General features: G+C 42.5%; 1 protein-coding gene across 1 annotated transcript; it reads left to right on the top strand.

Moving 5' to 3' along the window:
- Positions 1 to 289: 289 nt before the first annotated feature.
- ankrd52a (ankyrin repeat domain 52a) lies at positions 290 to 20,744 on the top strand. The gene is made up of 28 exons (XM_074642777.1): positions 290 to 478; positions 1,049 to 1,132; positions 1,260 to 1,338; positions 1,536 to 1,606; positions 1,821 to 2,021; positions 2,112 to 2,199; positions 2,472 to 2,614; positions 3,439 to 3,651; positions 4,106 to 4,184; positions 4,291 to 4,405; positions 6,034 to 6,116; positions 6,230 to 6,347; positions 6,459 to 6,527; positions 6,641 to 6,781; positions 7,208 to 7,270; positions 7,448 to 7,559; positions 8,164 to 8,235; positions 10,835 to 11,036; positions 11,172 to 11,259; positions 11,390 to 11,507; positions 13,166 to 13,385; positions 13,667 to 13,754; positions 13,875 to 13,958; positions 15,799 to 15,944; positions 16,103 to 16,185; positions 16,538 to 16,620; positions 16,941 to 17,032; positions 18,396 to 20,744. Exons 1-28 carry the CDS (start codon positions 452 to 454, stop codon positions 18,665 to 18,667), a joined length of 3,234 nt encoding a protein of 1,077 aa, XP_074498878.1. The 5' UTR covers positions 290 to 451; the 3' UTR covers positions 18,668 to 20,744.
- The last annotated feature ends 397 nt before the right edge of the window (positions 20,745 to 21,141 follow it).

Here is a 21,141-nt window from a genome sequence, read left to right as displayed (position 1 = left end):
CTCTCAAGCTACAACACACTCTGCTCAATAACAACTAGGCCACGTTCTATCACTTTATTAACAGTTAAACGTTTCTCTTGACCTCGCAGACAGTAACTAACGGTAGAGCAGTGTCGTCACCTCCAGCCAGCGGAAATGCGTTACCGGCTTTTTCCACACGATGGCGCCACTTCACCCACGCAGGCGAGACCAGCCCGCCCCGCCTTTAGGCGAAGCAGCACCGTCGTAGCCTGGATCAACAGCCCGCCCCTCCTGTAGGCGGAGCAGCACCGTCGTAGCCTGGATCGTCAGAGCAGACGTTGATACAGACAACAACAGTGACAGATCAAGAGCGCATTTGTGTTTGCAACCTCCTCTGGGTGTAGTCTGAACAGTGGATCCAGTCACGCACCGCAATATACCTCGCAGTTGTATCCTGATGAAGGAGCTCCGTCCTGGCTGAGTTCGGGAGATGGGAGTCCTCAACATCGCAGACCAGGTACGCGGACAGACAGCGCTCCGTGGTGGTGCTGTGGCGCAGTCTATTTGCTGGGGAAGCCCTGCTCTTGTGCGCAACATACTACGTCTTCGTCGCGGAGCTAGTTGTCTCATTTAGAGCTCATTGGTGGTGCATGTTTAATTAAGTGCATATCTGAAACATAATAATACGATTCCATGTGAAAAGCGCTGTGTGGCATTCCTACATGAACAAATCGGTTGTTGGATGCTGCTCTAGTCTAGTCTAGTCTAGGCCCGGCTAGCACAATGAGCTAGCTAGAGCCGTGTGGCTAGCTGACGTCAGTAGTGAGACCAGGGCCTGTAGGCCTCAGTAATGGCTCAGTGTATTTGCTGGTAGGAAACAAGACTCTTACTGGGTACCTAACGCTACAGTAAACGCACCAAATCTAACATTTTAAAGCATGATAGCATATTTAACCATTTCACTTAATAAAGAATTGCTATAACCAGAATGTGAGCTGCTCTAGTGTGATGGACGGATAGGAAGCGTCGCTCCGGGTTCACGTCATTGGATGCAACGTTAACTAACGCAGGGATCTCTGTGTTGCAGCCTCCTCTGGTCCAGGCCATCTTCAACCGTAATGCTGAAGAAGTTCAACTATTATTGCACAAAAAGGAGGATGTCAATGCACTGGTATGTACGATGTCATTTCAGTTGCAACGGGTTCTATCATGAAGGACTTAGGCCCCGTCATTTGATCCGTTAAACATGAAGATGAAACGTCATATACTCGTTCATTGATAATCCGTTTATCCTATAGGACCAAGAGCGCCGTACGCCACTTCATGCTGCTGCCTGTGTTGGTGACGTCCATATAATGGACCTCCTCATTGAATCGGGTGAGTGAGCTGCTGGATGTATTGCTTATACTTGGCTTTGTGTTAATTTGGAGTCCTCTGTATTGGAGAAATGTGGTGCATCCTTTGTCACCAGTCCAACAAACATCATTGTCCCTACAGTGTGCAGTTGTTTTGTTTTTTTCTCTCTACAGCATCCGTGCTACCCCTTAAAATCTTTTTTATTGTTTTTCTGCCAGGTGCCACTGTAAATGCTAAAGACCATGTATGGTTGACCCCGTTGCACAGGGCGGCTGCTTCCAGGAACGAAGTAAGCAATAAACTCATATCCCTTTGCCATTTCGAGGAGTCTCATCATCTCTGTCGGATGACTTCATCCTCTAATTCCATTATGTATTCACCCACAGTTATTGTGGAACTCATTTAGATTCATGCACCGAAATATTGTGCTGACTGAAGGGAATGCGGCAAACTGCAGATATGATATATGCTTTAAACTCTCGTGATCACTTCCTTCTCCCCAGAGGGCAGTAGGTCTGCTGCTGAGGCGCGGAGCAGAGGCGAACGCACGAGACAAGTTCTGGCAGACGCCGCTGCATGTGGCCACTGCCAACCGAGCCACGCGCTGCGCAGAGGCCCTGCTGACCCAGCTGAGCAACCTGAACATGGCAGATCGCACTGGCAGAACTGCCCTGCACCATGCAGCTCAGAGTGGGTTCCAGGAAGTGAGTTATAGGCTTCCCTTTTTGAAATTTATTTTTTAAATAATGAGAACCTGAGTGTTTTTTCTACAATTGTATTTATTTGTCTCACAGATGGTGAAGCTGCTGCTGAACAAAGGGGCCAACCTGAGTGCCATCGATAAGAAGGAAAGACAGCCTATCCATTGTGCTGCTTACTTGGGTAAGCAAGTTTCACTCTCTTGCCAATGCTGCAGAGCACACATTTCCATTGTCAAATAGCAGTAAAAGCTCCTATTGTTCATGACAAGCTTCACTCAAATGATGAGCAATAACATTGCCAAGTAATCATAATCTGGGGGTAAAAGACACTACAATCACTGATTGTTGTGTCCCATTTACTTAAACCTCTCTTTTTGTGGCCATTGTTGCTCTGAATCCGTATTAGAGTTTATACTGAAATGTAACTTTTCTCCCTTTTTGTGATTTTTGTAGGGCATTCAGAGGTTGTGAAGTTGCTGGTGTCTCGCAGTGCAGACAAGAGCTGCAAGGATAAGCAAGGATACACACCTCTCCATGCTGCAGCTGCAAGTGGCCACCTCGAAATTGTAAAGTACCTACTGAGGATGGGGACAGAGGTGAGTGATTTTATTTGCTGTCTCTTTCAGCAGCTGAGCGGCTCTCGTTCTTCAGAGACAGACCATTAAATTAGCAAGATAAAATGACAAACATCAAAAACCATAAAACAACCAGTGATGTACTCAGCCAATTGCAGATGGCCTGTTTCATTAATGTTGTGCTCGACTCACTTTTGGTACCAGGTCCCTTTCTCTATGCCATGTTTCCACCGCAGATAGTACCCCCCTCAGTGTAGGTGGGATTCCCAGCTGATTGCCGTAGCGACGGCTTGTGAAACTGCTGTGATATCATCTTCAACAGGACACTCGCTGAATCCTCTCACAAACTGAGGAACGTCTTCATTTCGGCAGTTGTACGGCATAGTGTGTACAGCGTAGTATTGCGAGGTACCATTTTTTTTAAATCTGGGTCGAGTGAATAAAAAATTGCGACCGCTATTGACGGTAGCTTGGCTATTTAAAAACAGTGGGTTTTTGCAGGATGTCCCGTGTCGTGTTAGTGGACCAATCGGTGATCTGCAGTGTTTTAACTCCACCTTATAATATCGACTCAGCTCGCTTGGAACTTCGACCTCGAGTGGTTCTATTGGTACCATCCACAACTTTTGCTAATGGAAACGCAAAAATAACAGTTCTAATATGTAACAAACTGAGCTGAACTGGACTGCTTGGTGAAAACGTTCCATAAATGTCACAGCATATAATAACCAATAGTCTTTTATCAACTGCTGAAATCTAACACTTATTTTAAGATCTCCAGGTCTCCTTCCTTTCAGGCTTGAGGCACTGTCTGATCTTGTGTCACATTTGTGTTTTGCTGTCAGATTGATGAGCCCAATGGCTTTGGAAACACTGCGCTCCATGTGGCTTGCTACATGGGGCAGGAGGCAGTGGCTACCGAGCTGGTGAACCATGGAGCTAATGTCAACCAGCCCAACAAGTGCGGCTACACCCCTCTGCACCTGGCCGCCGTCTCCACCAACGGTGCCCTCTGTCTGGAGTTGCTGGTCAACAATGGGGCAGATGTCAACCAGCAGGTAGGAAGTGCGCTGAAGAGTTTCAAATGACAATGATCAATAACGCAATAATAACGTGATAATAACGCGGTAATGCAAATCCGTTTCAACAGCACTAATTTCTTTAACGCATTAACGCAATCTCTCTTTAAGGTACATGTAGAACAGATAAAAATGTGCGATTGATCCCGATTAAATATTTGAATCGATTAACAGCCCTTGTTATTAATCATCTTTTTATAGCTTACAAGACCGTATAAATTATGACGTTGCCTAATTTCAGTTACATTGTCACAGAAAAAACTAACATTGGTCAAGTTGGTGATAAGTTGTCAATCCAGCCTTGTTCACTGAGGTTGTAGCAGCTTTCTGAAGCTTGCTATAATACAAACTCACTAATCAGTGAATTGTAATGATCTCTGAACTACACTCGAGATGAAATGAAATGATATGATTTTATATTCTGTTTATTTAGAGCAAAGAAGGGAAGAGCCCCTTGCACATGGCAGCCATTCATGGACGCTTCACACGCTCTCAGATCCTCATCCAAAACGGTAACGATGACCGTGCTGTCTGACTGATCCGAGAAAATGTTTGTCCTGGCTTTTCTCTTCTTCAAATGGTTCTTTTATTCACTCCCTCCTCCCTACTTTCCATCAGGTGGGGAAATTGATTGCGTGGATAAATATGGCAATACTCCTCTCCACGTTGCTGCTAAGTACGGCCATGAACTGCTGATCAGCACTCTGATGACCAACGGAGCAGACACGGCCAGGTATCGGAAAAGCCTTAAGTGGTATTACTGATGTGTTTAATCGTGCCCTGAGGTTTTAAAAACACCGTAAAGCACAGCCCTTAATACAAGTAATGCCTAGTTCACACTACATAACCGTAGCCCCGATTTTCCACACGCCGATACTTTTTGGAGCTCCCGGACGAAAGCCCCACATCAGAGGCAAATCCGCCTTACAGCCACAGCCAATGAGAGCGCGAGACAAAGGGGTCGCCTGTAACAATAGGAACTCACTGTATGTGTTGCGTTTGCAACAGGGACCAAAGTTGTTGTTGCAACTACGGTGTTGGATGTTTGTATGAATTATGCTTCGGCGGTATCAAGGTATTGCGGTATACCAGGGTATTTAGAAATCTTGACCGTATGATTTTCAATACCGTGATAAATACAGACACTCCGCTTTCTATGATGCTGTATTAATGTGATGTATTGTAGTGCACAGGACGCGCCACCAGAGGTCGCTGTCCATGGTGTAATAGGCAGCTGAGCTCAGAAAGATGGCGATTGTTTTAGGTTTAGTCTTCTTCAAACTACAAAAGCCATTTATAGCCACATGGTTATATTCAACTGCCAGTCTGCCACCACCACCCGCATACCATCTCTGTTCAGCCCACTGTTGTATTGTTACTGTCTGTACCCGCTGTGTGCCGCGTAACATTAGCAGGTGTGCGGTCGAGAGACAGAGAGAGGGAGCGATAGACTATGAAGTTATCAGTAACGTTATAACTACGGTGACCAGACGTCCCGGTTTTTACGGGACAGTGCCGGTTTCAAGCTGACGTGTGCCGAGTCCCGAGATATATCTGTAAACACTCAAATGTCCCGGTTTTCATCATTCACTAACAAAATGTCCCGGTTTTCACCACAATTAAAATAATACTATTATACTTACATAGACGTTTATCATGTTCCTCTCATTAATTAATTATTGTGCACGAGATAAGTATACAGAGAGCCAGCGGTGCAGAGAGCCAGCACAGTGCACCGCTGCAGTCTTTATAGAGAGTGATGTTGCGCGCGGTCAAGCCACAATTACGCACGGACACAACAGATGGTAACCGCTGGTTACATTTAGTGCAGTTTTGATCCACAGAATCCTCCGTGCTTATGTGCACATCAAACGTGTCGTTTTGATTAATTATTCTACACAGTTCCTTCTGCACATCAACAGGCATTTCGCTCCTCTTATAACTCCCTCAGAACCGGCCGTTCCGTCTTTCACCCGGACGGTGTCTCCATCCTGGACAAAATATCCTCTGAGCTCAACAATTTTAATTATAATAGGCTGAGATGAAATAAGTTGAAAAATAATGTACGTAGTCCCAGACAACAATACGTTTCCTCTGAGGGAAACTCTCTACAGGACTCCCAAACTGTCAGTGTGTCATGATGGGGACAGCCCTGTGATTAAAGGGGGAGAAAGAAGTGATTGTGATGATTGTCACTCACAGCCTCTAATGGTGGACAGACAGTTTCACTGTAACTACGTCGGTGTCCATTATCAGGAAATAATGGACATCCTGCAGCCAATCAGAATGGAGTATTCACTCAGACCATGATATAAATGCCTTAGTGTGTATGTCTCATGTTGGTTGTTTTGTCATTTCCAGACGTGGGATCCATGGAATGTTCCCCTTGCACTTAGCTGTGCTGTACGGGTTTTCAGACTGTTGTCGCAAGTTACTCTCCTCAGGTTTGTCTTTGTTCCATAAAAGCGTGCACTCTGATTAACTAAATCTTCTACATCTATGTTTATATCTGTACACTTGGACATGGCCGTCAGCTTGTTTCTTCATTCCCTTACAGGTCAGCTCTATAGTATAGTTTCATCCATGAGTAAGGAGCATGTACTTTCGGCTGGGTTTGACATAAACACCCCTGACAACTTTGGGAGGACCTGTCTACACGCTGCTGCCTCTGGAGGGTAAGATACAGAATTGGTTTGTCACTGGCGTATTAAAATGACCCAAAAGGTTCTGGTATCACATGTCATCCGTAACTTAATTTCCTTACCATGATCATCTTCCTTTTACAGAAATGTTGAATGTCTGAACTTGCTCTTAAGTAGCGGTACCGATTTGAATAAGAGGGACATAATGGGAAGGTGAGTTTCCTCCTCATCTGTGTTGAATCTTTTAATTTGCTGTTGCTGTTACAGTGATTGAAGTGCCACCTAATGCATACATAAATACATAAATCCTTGCATCCTCCCTATAGGACACCGTTGCACTATGCGGCTGCTAATGGGAGGTACCAGTGCACTGTGACCCTGGTGAGCGCTGGCGCTGAGGTCAACGAGCCTGACCAGACGGGCTGTACTCCCCTGCACTACTCTGCCGCCTCCCAAGCCTTCAGCAGGTTGGGAAACTTGTCTCTCTCTCTCCTTCTATGTTCTCACTGAAACGCCAGAAGCAACACATGCCACCAAATTCTGTCCAAGCCTGGCAGAAAGTCAAGGCTTGTTCCAGAACACTGATTGACTGCTGAAACTGTCAAATTGGCAGGTGGATTATGAAATTCAAACAGTGAACAAAAAAAACGTAGTTTCTTGACCTTATCTCTCTCAGCTTTTTGTGTTTTCTCTCTTACTCATTCAGTTCAAGAAATTGACTGAATATTTGGTTTCATAGTCAGATTGCATTCACCTTTTGAGCAACAACAAGCTTTATTAGAGCAGTGTAACCATCTAAGCAACAAACAGAGGAATATGCATTTGCAATGATGTGTATGTTATCCCGACCTCAAGAAAGTTAATTTAATCGAAGCATTTTTTGTTCTTTTCAGAGTTGATCGTCATTTTTCTGGAAACCATCAGAATGATGAGGATGAGGCGAAGGAGTCGTATTTGTGAGTCGTTTTTTCTTTTTGTCTTTCCTCTCATGCATCGAACCGTGACTAATGTGATCACGGCATCAAATTCAACAAACTGACACACAAGTTTGTTTTGTGGAAAATGTTTGTGCCTAAAGGCCCCTGAATGAAATGCATTCTATTCTTAATTCCCTCCCTACGTTTTAATAACAGCTGCTTGGAGCATCTATTGGACAATGGTGCTGATCCATCCATGGTCAACTCAAAGGGTTACAGTGCTGTTCACTATGCAGCTTACCATGGCAACAAACAGAACCTGGAGCTGGTGAGTTTTTCTGTTTTTAATCTGAAATCACAACTCAACTTGCCACAGGCATTAATCATATCAGTTGTATGTTACACACTCTCTTACACACATTCCACTCAACCTGATCTCCCAGATCTAGTTCATGGTAGACGCAAGAGTTTCTTAGGTCAACATGTAAGGGATAATGTACAGAGAGCTGATCATTGTTGTGAAATAGACCCAGACAGGGCGATGCAGCGTCGCGGAGGGGTCTTGCATCCCGCTAACTATACATTATGTTGATTATTATACGGCTACTTAAGAAATCAATAATTTGACACAAAAATGCCACCAGAGTCTGACATCAGAACCGCATCCATAGCAACGGTCTGCTACAAAGAAATGACAGACCATAGAACGCCGTGATTGACCAATCAGTATCGAGTATTCAACAAAGCTGTGTAATAAATGTATTTATTCTGTGCTCCCATTTAGCCAAAAGGATTAGTTAATAGGATTATTTCTGCAGGCTGTTCATAATGAAACATGTTCAGGTATAGCTTTTAATCGATATTAATATGTGTAGCATGTTATGTTTTACTTATATCCTCAGCAAATTAAATCCTTGTGGTTTATTTTTCAGCTCCTGGAGATGTCCTTTAATGCACTAGGAGACATAGAGAGCAGTATTCCAGTCAGTCCGCTGCATCTTGCTGTAAGTGTTTCACATTTAACCAACTCTCTGGGTCGTAACTAGAGCTGGGCAATATGACCATACATATCGTCAAAACAATATAAAAATGTCTATTGTATATATTTTTCTATATCATTTCTATTGCGATATAGGCTAGTCCTATATATATATATATATATATATTTTTTTTTTTCTCTATAATTTCACTTACAACTGTTGAGTTCATTTTACACTTAAGTTCTTAAAATGAGAAAATACTACTTTTCATTTGTCAAGTATTTAATTCACACAGGAGTATATAAAGTACCCTGTGGTTTACAGCGTGGCCACACATCCAACGTCAGGAGCGCGTGGCGGCTGCGTGGCGTGTTTTTTATTTCGGCGTCCGTGTTAACAGGTTAGAGCAGCCACACTGCCCGCATGAGACGCGCCTCAGACGCGCGTCTCTTTTATAGAATAAAAGGCTCGCCTATTTTTCACGCGAGCCGCGCGCGTCTCAGCTGCGTCTCTCAGCAGCAACAGACAGTGAAGGTGATCTAGTGACAGTATATGAACATCATATCAGCTACATTAATACAGTTTCCATGTCTAGACATCTGTAGAATATGTCACAGACAGTGAAGGTGATCTATTGACTGTATATTATCATACCAGCAAGACGTTACTACAGTTTCCATGTCTAGACATCTGTAGAATATGTCACAGACAGTGAAGGTGATCTATTGACTGTATATTATCATACCAGCAAGACCTTACTACAGTTTCCATGTCTAGACATCTGTAGAATATGTCACAGACAGTGAAAGTGATCTATTGACTGTATGTTAACTTCATACCAGCAAGACTTTACTACAGTTTCAAGGTCTCTGTAGAATATGTTTCGGAGATGGAAAAAAGTAAAGACTTATTTTTAAATCAACACTTCCTGCTTTCATTTCAAAATAAAAGCCCTCAGGCATTTTTTCTATGGACCGAGTTCCTTCATTTGTTAACACAAGTATTTTATTCTGAAATATGAGCAGTCAGTGCTGGGGAACACACAGTCACTTGGAGAGCTCCAAGAATTGATAAAGTACGGGGTTTAAATCAACACTTCCTGCTTTAATTTTGAAATAAAAGCCCTCAAGTGTTTTTTCTGCGGACAGAATCCCTTCATTTGTAAACACGAGGCTTTTATTCTGAAATATGTGCCGGACAGTGTTCTAGAACATTGAGTGACTTGGAGAGCATCATGAATGAATACAGTACAGAGTTTTAATTGTGGATTATTACTACTATTTACTAATTTCCACACGTTTCTGAACCTTTCTCTGTCTAAAATTAATATAAATTACATTTATCATGAAGTTAAAAGACAAACTTTTCCTCCATCTGATAAAATATAACACCTTAATAATAACAAATGATACGGAAATTTCTCAACTTAAGTAAACATTTATCGAACAACACTTATGGTCTGTCTCTCCAATCTGCATTTTGTGTCTGCACTGCAGTGCACTTCTATTTATTTATTTAGTGCATGATGGTTAATAGTAGTAATAGTACAGGGCTCAAAACCTTTTAAGCACCTTTCCAAAACTGTCCTAAAGCATGTTTTTTTTATTTCTGTTTGTTGACAGACACTGTTAAAAGCTATATGGCCATAATCTAAGTGATCACAAAAAAATTATAATAACTTAATTCACTGGTATTACACAGCCTGCTGCTCATATCTGCTAGGCTGCGGACTACACACATGCCACAAGCTGTGACGTCATAGAGGCATGTAGGACACGTAGACCGTAGACACGTTTAGTGAGGAAGTGAACTTTTTGCTATATGTTTAGAAAAATTGCTTGTGTTTCCTCCCTCACATGCAAACTTGCACTTATGACAAGCATTGTCAGCATCAACGCTAGTAAAGTGTAATCACGCTTTTGAAGTTTAGTTTTCTCCGCCATAGTTACTAAGAGCAGAAGCTGTGTGTGTCTGAACACGGCGCTGCAGCAGCGTGTATGAGAGCTGCTCCGCCCTGCACACAGCTAACGTTACCGGCGGAGAGAAATTCTCCGTTACCAAACACAGAATTGATAACGTCGGAGCTTATCAATACTACGATCTGTACTAATTTAGCCCGTTGCCGGGTTTCGGTACCCATCCCTACCTGTAAGGTAGCTGGTTGAAGGCTTGCTATCAATACAGTTCCAAAGTATTTTCTCTCTAAAAGTAACATTTCATATCTAACCAATTAAATATATAGAGGGCTTTGAAAGAGAAGAATTTAAGCCTTACCGGTTTCTCCCAGTTACGACGTTGTTCTTCTCACGCACTCTTGCAAAGGTTAGCATCTACTGAGGTCTGCCGGTAGAATGGCAATTGGATTGACACAAGGGGCGGTGTCACACGTGTACCACAGCAACAACAACACTGGGCTGCACGCAGATGTTTCTGCTTGCTAATCGGCTTAATATACTCAGGCATCGGCCGATGCCGATTATGAAAACATGTCAAAAAATCGGTCGACCGATTAATGTGGTTATTACATATAGACTATTTGTTGTATTACCAGAAAACTGGTTGCCAACCTCTTAATGTTAAAGACATACAAGGTTGTGACTGTCTTCTCTCTCTGCTCCCTCAGGCTGATAAGGGCCACTGGCAGGCGCTGCGTGTGTTGACGGAGACTGCAGCCTATGTGGACATGCAGGACGCTGCAGGACGTTCTGTGCTCTACCTGGCTGCCCAGAAAGGCTATGCCCGCTGTGTGGAGGTGCTGTTGGCTCAGGGGGCCTCCTGTCTCCTCAATGACAACCGCCTCATGTGGACTCCAATTCATGTTGCAGGTATACTGCTCTCTGCTGGAAGATTTGATTGCATAGTATTGTTCTCACCCTTAATAGTGTCAATTTTATGTTACTGAGAATATACATATGTATTGTTTTTAATTATTCTTTCTCCTGTACTTTGTTTCGTACCAGCTTCCAATGGTCACTCAGACTGCCTGCGCATGATGATTGATTACGGGGAGGAGGGTGATCTCACCAACGTTGCAGACAAATTTGGCCAGTGAGTTTTTTTCTTTGAAAAGCATGGCTTCACTTATTACATTCAGTTTCAAAAGCAGTTTAATGCCTAAAGCTAATTAGACCAATGAGTATATAGTTAAAAAATCTATTGTCACGTCTGTTCCCTTCAGGACCCCTTTGATGCTAGCTGTTCTGGGAGGTCACACTGACTGTGTCCACTTCCTGTTGGAGAAGGGTGCCTTGCCAGATGCCAAGGACAAGAGGGGCAGCACAGCTTTGCACAGAGGGGTAGGTCAAAAATAATACGATGGCAGAGCATACGCTACACCACAAAAACTCATACAAGACTAATTGGTGGTTAAAGTGCTAGTGTTACTAGTTAATACAATTAAGTATTAGTAAATTTAGTAATTGAAGTAGTATTGACAGTATTTCACCTTAATTCTCACTATCAAATATAGAGTGGTGCAGGGATGACGTAGTTTTGTAGGCCAACCCGGAAATTAGAATCTCACTGGTCCCCTTGACAAAAACCCAATGAGATTATTCCATTGGGTTTTGGATTATTGCAGAAAATAAGCTCTGTGGCAAACAACATTTATGATACTTAGACATTTTGTTCAGTGTGAATGCAATCGCCAGAAGTAGAAAGCTAACATTAGGCTATAAACGAACCAAACCACGGTCGCAAGAATGCGAGTATACACAACGAGGCTGTAAAGGCGGACGTGTCGGTGTGATGACGTTTAGTAGTCTCATTTAGCCACTTGTTAGCGACCGCCTTTTTTAAGACACATAAAGGCTTCAATATTCACGAGTGGGATATTTAGTGACGTATTTTATATTCTAGAATAAAACGTTAAAATCTCTTAAGCTTGTGTCAACCACAGACCTTATTTCAACCATCTAACCAAAACCCATTCAAAAAACCCATTGACTTCGAGACAAAGGAACCGGAAGTGCTAAAATGCTAACTCATTTCCGGGTTTAAGGACTCATTCCTGCACCACTCTATAGTAGTTTATAGGGTTATGTATTGACAAGAAGCTGGCGATACGATACGTATGATACAGGTGTAACCATTCAATCAATATATTGTGATACTGTAAGCAAGGCCATATATTGCAATTTTTAAAAAAATCTAATTTTAGGAAAACTATCATAGTATAAAGAACACACCAGAAATACACCATTTTAGAATAAGTAAAAATAACACATTTGTACTGCATGCAAAAAAACTGCATGGTTTTTGCCCCAAACTGCATGTGATTATCATAAAGTGGGCAACTGTGTAAAGGGGAGACTCGTGGGTACCCATAGAACCCATTTACATTCACATATCTTGAGGTCAGAGGTCAAGGGACGATAAAAACCTCATGCCAGTTTTTCTCGCCAAAATTTAGCGTTACTGAGCGTTATCTAGCCTCCTTCGCGACAAGCTAGTATTCCTTAGGTTTTCTAGGTTCATATGATTAAAAAAATTATGATTTAAAAGTAGCCCTCTATAACCTCGGAAAGATCAAATAGCGTCTGAGCCCGATGGCGTGCTGTCGGATTTTTAAGAAGTTAATTAAAAATCAATACAGTATCACGACACATAATATCATGATACTCGTGTATCGATGATTTCTTACACCCTTTGTAGTTTAGATAATGGAGGTAAATGGGCACCTGCCTGATGATGGAGTTAAGTTGCATCCAGCAATGAATGTACAAAGAGTAAAATGTTAACTGAGAGGAATGAATAACATTCTTAATCTCAGAATAGGAAATCTTGTCAAGGAAAGTAGCCTAGATTTACTTAATGCTGCCGTGATCCTGTAGTAGAATACATAACAGAGAAATGTGAGGAGGAAATGATTTCTATCTATAGTAAGGAAAGAAGTTCTAATTGTAGTTTCTCTCAGAGGAGAATGTCTCATCAGCCCTTGCTGGTCTTTGTTCAGGCGGTGTTGGGCCATGACGACTGTGTGACAGCCCTGCTGGAGCACAAAGCTTCTGCACTGTGTCGGGACATTCAGGGTAGGACACCGCTGCACTACGCTGCATCCAGAGGCCACACGGAGATCCTGGCCAGTCTGGTGCAGGCCGCCATGGCAACAGACCCACAAGATAAACTGCTGGACAACAAACAATACACCCCATTGCACTGGGCTGCTTACAAAGGTTTGCTCAGTTTGATCGACTGGAAATGGCTAATTTCTAATTGCTAAAAATCTCAATTCTGCCTCGGAGAACACTTTAAAATACATACATAATAAATAGTAAGATAAGTTGTATTTTTCTCTTTATTGCACAGAGTTGGGAAGTGGTTTTCTATGCATATGTCTCTCAAACACTGGTCCTGGAGCAGTCGGGGGCTGAGTTTCTTTAGACATTGACAAGTATATCTGCCATTAATCACTGTAACATCTGTTGTCTATAACGCTGAGTGTGTTTGTTCTCAGGGCATGAAGACTGTTTGGAGGTTTTACTTGAATTTAAAACATTTATCCATGAAGAGGGAAACCCTTTCACCCCCCTGCACTGTGCTCTGTGAGTATTAACTTGGCATAAGCTCTTGTCTGTCTTACTGTGTCAAAACTAATTACTCAAAAAAAATGTTTAGGTTTAGATGAAATCATCATTTCATTAACTCGTCCGTCTTGCTTGTAGGATGAATGGCCACAGCGGTGCTGCAGAGAGGCTGCTGGAGTCTGCTGGGGTCCACATGATTAACACCAGAGATGCCAAAGGAAGGTGAGACTGTAGAACAAAAGAGAAACAGACAGGAGTACCACCACGGAGGCTAAGTATTGTACTGCTGTGGACGGGACCTGCAGCAAAACGTATTTTAAACACCTAAAAGAAAACAAAATCAACATCAGTCCAAAGCTGCAGTAGGCAGATTAGAGCAAATATGATTTAAAAAAAATTTATATATTTTTATAAAACGGTCGCTATATCGTGACAGTAGTACATGAAACAGGTAACCTGAAAAAAATCATGTGCCTCTGTGTCCTCCGGTGCTCCTAACGGCATCTGCAAGATTTCACAGACAACAAGCAGTAAGAGCTGATCTGAGGTCTGCTGTCCATCTGCCGTTTATGAGAGCCGGCTGTCAATCACTCGCGAACTCCAAACAAAATTTCTCTCCTCAGATGTCAGAATCATCTTGTAGTGCACGGTTTAGCTGTAAAATTAGAAAGTTTGTGATGTCGGCGCCATTGTAAAATCTGACCGGAGCACAGCCAATAGGAACGCTCTCTCATTGAAATGACCTGTGATTGGTCAAAGTCCCCCGTCACAAGCTCTATGTTCTAAAGTCTGAAAACAGAGCCGTGAGGAGGAGCATAAGTCTAGTTTTCTCTCAGAACACTTGAATTACAATATGCTGAAAGGTTATTATGGAATTTTTGCCCAATGATGCCAAAAATATACTGCCTACTGCCACAGTGTACGCTATGTTTAGAATAATTTCATCTCTTTACCTTGCCGTCAGACAAACACTTTGGGTTTCACACATTACCAGTAAAAGCACAGCTAGACATAATGGTTAAAGCTGCATGCTAACTCTGTCATAGACAGGAAACGTTATCATATTGCGTTAACGTGTGGTTAAGCCAGCCGTCACTCATCTCAGTGGTCAAATCAGCCGACGCTACAACTGTAGAGCACCCTTATCCTGACATTTCTGTTCTCTGCATTCAAACGGCCCCAATGGAGTTGACCATGGGTGGATAAAGAGAACGGAGCTGACAGGAGAGCTAGAGACAGACTTGCCGAAGTCAGCGGAGGTATACACGTGTGACTACATCCGGTTTTCAAAATAAGGTTTTAACAAAGGGAACTAAATATACAAAATTCATATATGAAAATAAGATCTGTTGGATTATATTCACCCGAAGTATAAAACATTACATGTCCCTTATACAGTAAAAGAAAATACCACTAATTTGAGAGGGAAATGTCTTTATTCTTTGATTTTTGGGTTGCTGCAAAAAATGTCCTAAATAATTCCTGACAATGACTGATATATTTGACTTCAGGACATCTCTGACTACATACATGCTAAAAATCTAAAATGTCTACTGTATTAATTTATATATTTTCATATATTTAAGTGTATGATTCAACTTTTTCCCATCGTCTAGTGTTAAAAAAAGTTAACAAATCGCAATTAATCATAATAAGGAATCGCAATACTTGAAAATCGGAATGCATATAGAACCGGCACCAAAGTATCATAAGAGTATTGAATCGGGAGATAGGTGTTTAGTCTCAGCCCTAGTAGGTAATACACTGACTATTGATAAGTACTTCATACAACCCCAATTAAAAAAAAATCTGAACTATCCCTTTAACTTGTTTAATTGGGTACAACTGTAATTCAGAAAGAAAGTGGATCCTAAAGAAATAGTATTTAAGCTGATATGGAATGTATTTCTCACCATGATAGTGTTAGTAGTGTTACCTAAACCTCTTCTTCCTTCTGTTTTATCAAGTAATTGGTGTGTGTTGTACTGCCACAGTCCGTGAAGCTGTGACACTGATCATACTGTAATTGGTTGGTATTGACTATCTCTGTCTGTACCTGTAGGACCCCACTGCATGCTGCTGCATTTGCTGAGGATGTTGCGGGACTTCAGCTGGTGCTTCGCCATGGGACAGAGATCAATGCAGTTGACAACAGTGGATGCTCTGCTCTGATGGTAGCTGCTGACAAGGGACACAGTGGCACCGTGGGTAAGTCTTTGACCTGGTATTCTTGTGGGATTCTTAAGAATGCATAACTGTTTACCACACTCTTGGCTTGAATAGGCATCTCCTCTTGACTATAATTGTCGGATCAGGACATCTGTAATTGCAGGAAATAAATGTGTTTGTGTCTTGATGTCACCCAGCCATCCTCCTTCACCGGGCCAAAGCTGACCTGACACTGCTGGATGAGAACAAGAACACTGCCCTGCACCTGGCCTGCAGCAAGGTACACAAAGCTTCACTATGGTGTGCTGAGCGTTAACACCTGATGCCTCTACATTGTGTTTCCGGGTTGTCAGTCCATCTGTTTGTCCCATTCTCGTAATGAAATTCTCTCCTGCCGTTACAGAGATATCATGTTTACATCTGCCACAAATGTCCACTTATGACTTAAGGATGAACTGATTACAATTTGGTGGTCAAAGGACACTGTGACACTGTGACCTTTTGGTCATAAGTCAAGAGTTCATATGCTAATTAAGACAATTTCACACAAATGTCTAATAGGATAGAATGATGAAGTGATGACATTTTGGAGATAGTGTATTTTTCACTTGTCTTTTTGTTCTGTCCCTCAGGCTCATGAGATGTGTGCCCTGCTGATTCTGGGAGAGATCCACAGTCCAACACTCATAAATGCCACCAACAGCGCTCTGCAAATGTGAGAAGCTAGTAACATTTTTATGCTATCAACAAGTACAGGGGCAAAGAACATGGTGTTTAGTGGGGTTGTCTGTAAATAATTGTGAACCTACATTTCTACAAAAGCACTTTTAGGCCAATAGCCTTACTGTATACTGTATACTGTATAGGCCATGTTTGTCCTGGTGTCATTTTTAGTATTTTAATGATTCCTCTGTTTTACATGTGGCCACTACTCTGAGGCTAGAACTTTTAGGTTATTCTTCACGTACTAATGTTAAAACTCGATAAATAGTAGTTCTTCCAGCTGTCTCACACTCTTCCCCCTTTCTCCTCCAGGCCCCTCCATCTTGCAGCACGTAATGGCCTGGCTACGGTGGTGCAGGCACTGCTGAGTAGAGGAGCCACTGTGCTGGCTGTGGATGAGGAAGGTGAGGCCTTTTCATGCTTTGTTAGCTATTTTAGCTCAGAAGTGCTGTTACATTGAAGTGAGTTAGAGTTTGGATTTTTAAAGAACCTTACAAAGTTTATAATTTTGTAGCTTATTTACTATAAATCATGTATGTTTTTTTCTGACCGTTTTCCACAACACCATAGTTTTTGATTACCTACTTTGGGGCAGCGCTGTCAGCAGCCCAGCAGGAGAGACATGCCGTGGCGTGCTAGGATTTTATATCTACATATATCTAAATCACATGAACTCAGGCCCTGTTCAGACCTGGCATTAACATGCGTCGTGGGTGATCCGATCACAAGTGGACAGCTCTAAGTACAGGTGTGAACGCACTCAAGACGCATTGAGGTCTGATCGCTCAGACCACATTCAGAGGTGGGTTATGGCCACATTCTTTTAGCAGTGTGTACGTAAATGTGTCCTGGGACACATTAAAGACAACCTGTGACGTCCTGCTGGGATCCGCGGGTCTCTGCGCTCCTCATGTGAATAGACAGGCAGATGCGAGCGCTTGTGGCATAGAAACGGCTTCTGTGCTCTACTGTATTCTGCCAGTATTACTGTCATGTATTAAAATATATCTTATCTTTAGTCTCCTTATCTACAGATTATCAGACTAGGCACGCAGTGCATTATTATACTGTCGGAGATGTGTCTGCATTTTTTCCAGTGCTTTGCACAGAGCTGACACCCGCCTGCCCGCCCGCCCGCTCGCTCTATTCCCCGGCTCTGGAGCTCGGTGTCGGCTGCACAGAGGTCCCCGGGGACCGCTGGGAGATAATAACCTTATATTTTTATGTTAATAAAATAAATGTACCCCAATTCACAAACATCTAGGATATTACTACTGACATTCCTGTAATATTACCTTGCAACGTCTGCTGTATTAGCCATGTGTTTACAATGTGTTTATTGGCGCATAGAGCGGTGAAGTGAGATCCGATCACAAGTGGTCTCTTGGGACACATGTGGAGATGCATTTTAATGCCAGGTGTGAACAGGGCCAAATAAAGTAAAACCTGTGTTATTGCAGTTAAAACATGAGAGTAATGTAGGCTCCCAGGTAGAGTACAGTGGGCTTTTAGAGCTTTTTGCTGAACAGCTGCAGACACTGATGAGAGCAGTGAGAGTGGACCAAAACCGAAAAGTTGCCGGCCGTAAAAAACAAAACAATGAGTTGAAAGGGGCTAAAATGCTGCGTTGAACTGATGGGAGCTGCATGGGGATAGTTCTCTGTGGGTTCATCATTACTTGTGACACCTTTTTAAAGGTTTGCCTAATGTAATAAAACCATGAGATGTTCAAGATGTACTAATGTAAACTTGTTGTCTGTGAATCAGGCCACACCCCAGCCCTGGCCTGTGCTCCCAACAAGGACGTGGCAGACTGCCTGGCTCTGATCCTCTCTACCATGAAGCCTTTCCCCCAGCGGGACCCTTCCTCTTGCTCCTGCTCCCCTCCCACCGTCTCCCCCTCCCCGGGTCTCAACTTGCTGAAGCACTGCGGCATCACCGCCGCCTGCGCCCCCCTGCCCAGCAACGGCCTCCACAACGGCTACGTCAAAGACCGTCACGGTGCAACGGTTGGCCTGGACGGCTGTCTGTCTGAGTGAGGTCACGCGCCCCCCTCAGTCAGCTGCTATCACCATCATCACCACCAAGGGGGGGGACTCCCTTTAACATGGCCCAGAGGACCAGGAGAGCACCCACCCACATGTCTGTTCTCTGTGTATGTATGTGTTTGTGTGTCTGTGTGTGCGTGTGAGTGTTTGGTCTTCTCTTGAGGTGCAGTCAAACCTAATATGCAATTAGATCCCATTCCTCCATCTCCTAGTAGTGCTTAATACGTAGAGGCGGATTGCTCTACAAGGTCACTCAGATGAAGTGTGGCATCCAAAACAAACACTAGCAATCTGGCCATCTCTAAATCATTTAACCCTTTAAAACCATGTCCACATAATTCTATAACTGACATCTAAGAGCATGGAAACCTCTATATCCTCGACTGTCTCTCTCCTCATATCACTCAATATAAAAGTCATATCATGTTTAATCACTTGTGGTGACCTTGTAGAGGAACATAGAGCCTTCCCAAAATAATGATCAAAGAGTTTGTTTGTTTTTGGATTATATTTTCTTTGTTTTTTTGTTTTTAATTGTCCGTTAGCCTAGATTTTTATGAAGGAACCACACAAGGGAAAAAAATCAAAATTTTTGCTTAAGAGTGCAATGCTTGTGTACTACAGTACGATCCGAAATTTGGAAAAGGGTCACAAAGATTCCATAGTGTACTTTAAATGTACGGCCTAGAATCATATTGGCATTTTAAGATAATTTGGTAGTGTTGCCGAATACATTAGCATGTCTCCTTCCAAAGGAGAGCCGTGCTCGGGTCAGCGTTGTAACATTGATTTGTTCTTAACGCTGACATCATGTTTTAAAGATGCTAAATAAGTGTTTGTTAAGCTAGAATGTTTCTAAGCATATAACTTATGACCAAAGTTGATCAACACTATTATGGCTATAAATTATTTATTTGAGATGAACTGTACTGTATAGAGAAAGACAATAGATCTCGATATACCTCGTCAACTCGTTTAGCAGCTGCTTCATCTTCACCCAGGGTCCGTAGGCCTAACGTTCTCTTTTTGTAGGACTGGAGAACTACTGTAGGATAGTGACTGACTGAGGCCTTGTTTATTTCTAGATGAAGGCTTTACTAGTAATATCTGCCAACAACACCTCATCAAAGCATCATATATCTGAGCACATAAATGAACAAGCCATTTCAATTTATTTCCCATCTCTTTAACAGTGTTCTTTTTTTTTTGGAAAAAGATTTCAGAATTCAAACGGCCTAATTATCAAAAGAGAGCAATCAGTTTTGGTTTTTAGGCGCCAGTGACGTTTTCATTTTTGTGTTTTCTGAAGTTGAACCGGCCATCAGCTTTTTAATGCACTAAAGGGAGTATTTCTTGGAGCTGATGAACTAGTCTTAAAACATCTAATAGCTTCTATCTCAACTTCTCGGTGGTCGACTGATCAATTTGAACAGCTAAGGAGTAACGTCTGCTATTTTTATTGGGCAGTTTTCAAGCAATATTTTCTTTTGGCCTTTTTTTTGTTATTGAATAGACAATCACTGTCACAAGGGCTTTTGTTTCCCTGGAATGTGTTTTTTTTTTTTATTATTATTTCATGAAAAATTAACCTAAAGACTAAACGAATGGCTCTGTGTGCCGGGCATTTTACTGTCAGTGTCAACACAAATGCACTGGATTGCCTTTTATGGCATCTCATGAAATGCCTTTTGACCCATGCCTTCCGTAACACATCGTTTCAGTTGGATTGTGTAATGGCAGCGTGTGACGAGCCCTGAGACTGATTAGCTTTCCACCCATTTGATAGCAACAGCATCGAACCACAGTTGCACCCATAGTATCTCATGGGGTGGGACAAAAATTGCCCGGCATATCTTGTTATGTCCCGGCGTTATCAATGACCAGGGAGCTGATATCCCTTACAGAGGCAAATAGGGCTAAGAGAAAACGGAGAGGGATCTTTGCTTAGGCCAATACCTGTTGTTTAGATTTCAGGAATAGCAGAAATCCAAATATGTGCTTTTTTTTTTTTTGGTGTTCATTTTGTTGTCTCCTCATCCCATTTCTGGTACTAAAGATGATTGTATCGGACCACTAGAGCTGTTTGTGACTTTTAGATGTTATATCTATGCTATTTTGTTGTTGTTTCTTAGACCATCTGCTGGTGGTTAAATTACACTGAGTCGGATTGTTTTCATCGGTGTGATAACTTCATATCCGCTGTTAATGAAGTGGCACAATTGCACACATTAGTTGACTGGATGAGAGATGAGGACCTAGACTAGGCGATGGCGTTAAATCCCCCCTGCGAAAAAGTTTTACTTGATTTACTAAAACGTCCATTTCAGAGCAGCGATGTCTCCGACCCTGTTCACACCTGGTATTAACATGCATCCTGAGTGATCGGATCACAAGTGGACAGCTTTAAGTACGTCTGTTCACACCTGGCATTAGAATGCGTCTCCAGTGACCGCTTATGATCCGAT

The sequence above is a fragment of the Sebastes fasciatus genome, chromosome 8, assembly GCF_043250625.1.
Source record: "Sebastes fasciatus isolate fSebFas1 chromosome 8, fSebFas1.pri, whole genome shotgun sequence".
NCBI lineage: Eukaryota > Metazoa > Chordata > Actinopteri > Perciformes > Sebastidae > Sebastes > Sebastes fasciatus.
Note: the sequence above shows the minus strand (reverse complement) of the source record. Positions and strands in the feature narration are given on the sequence as shown.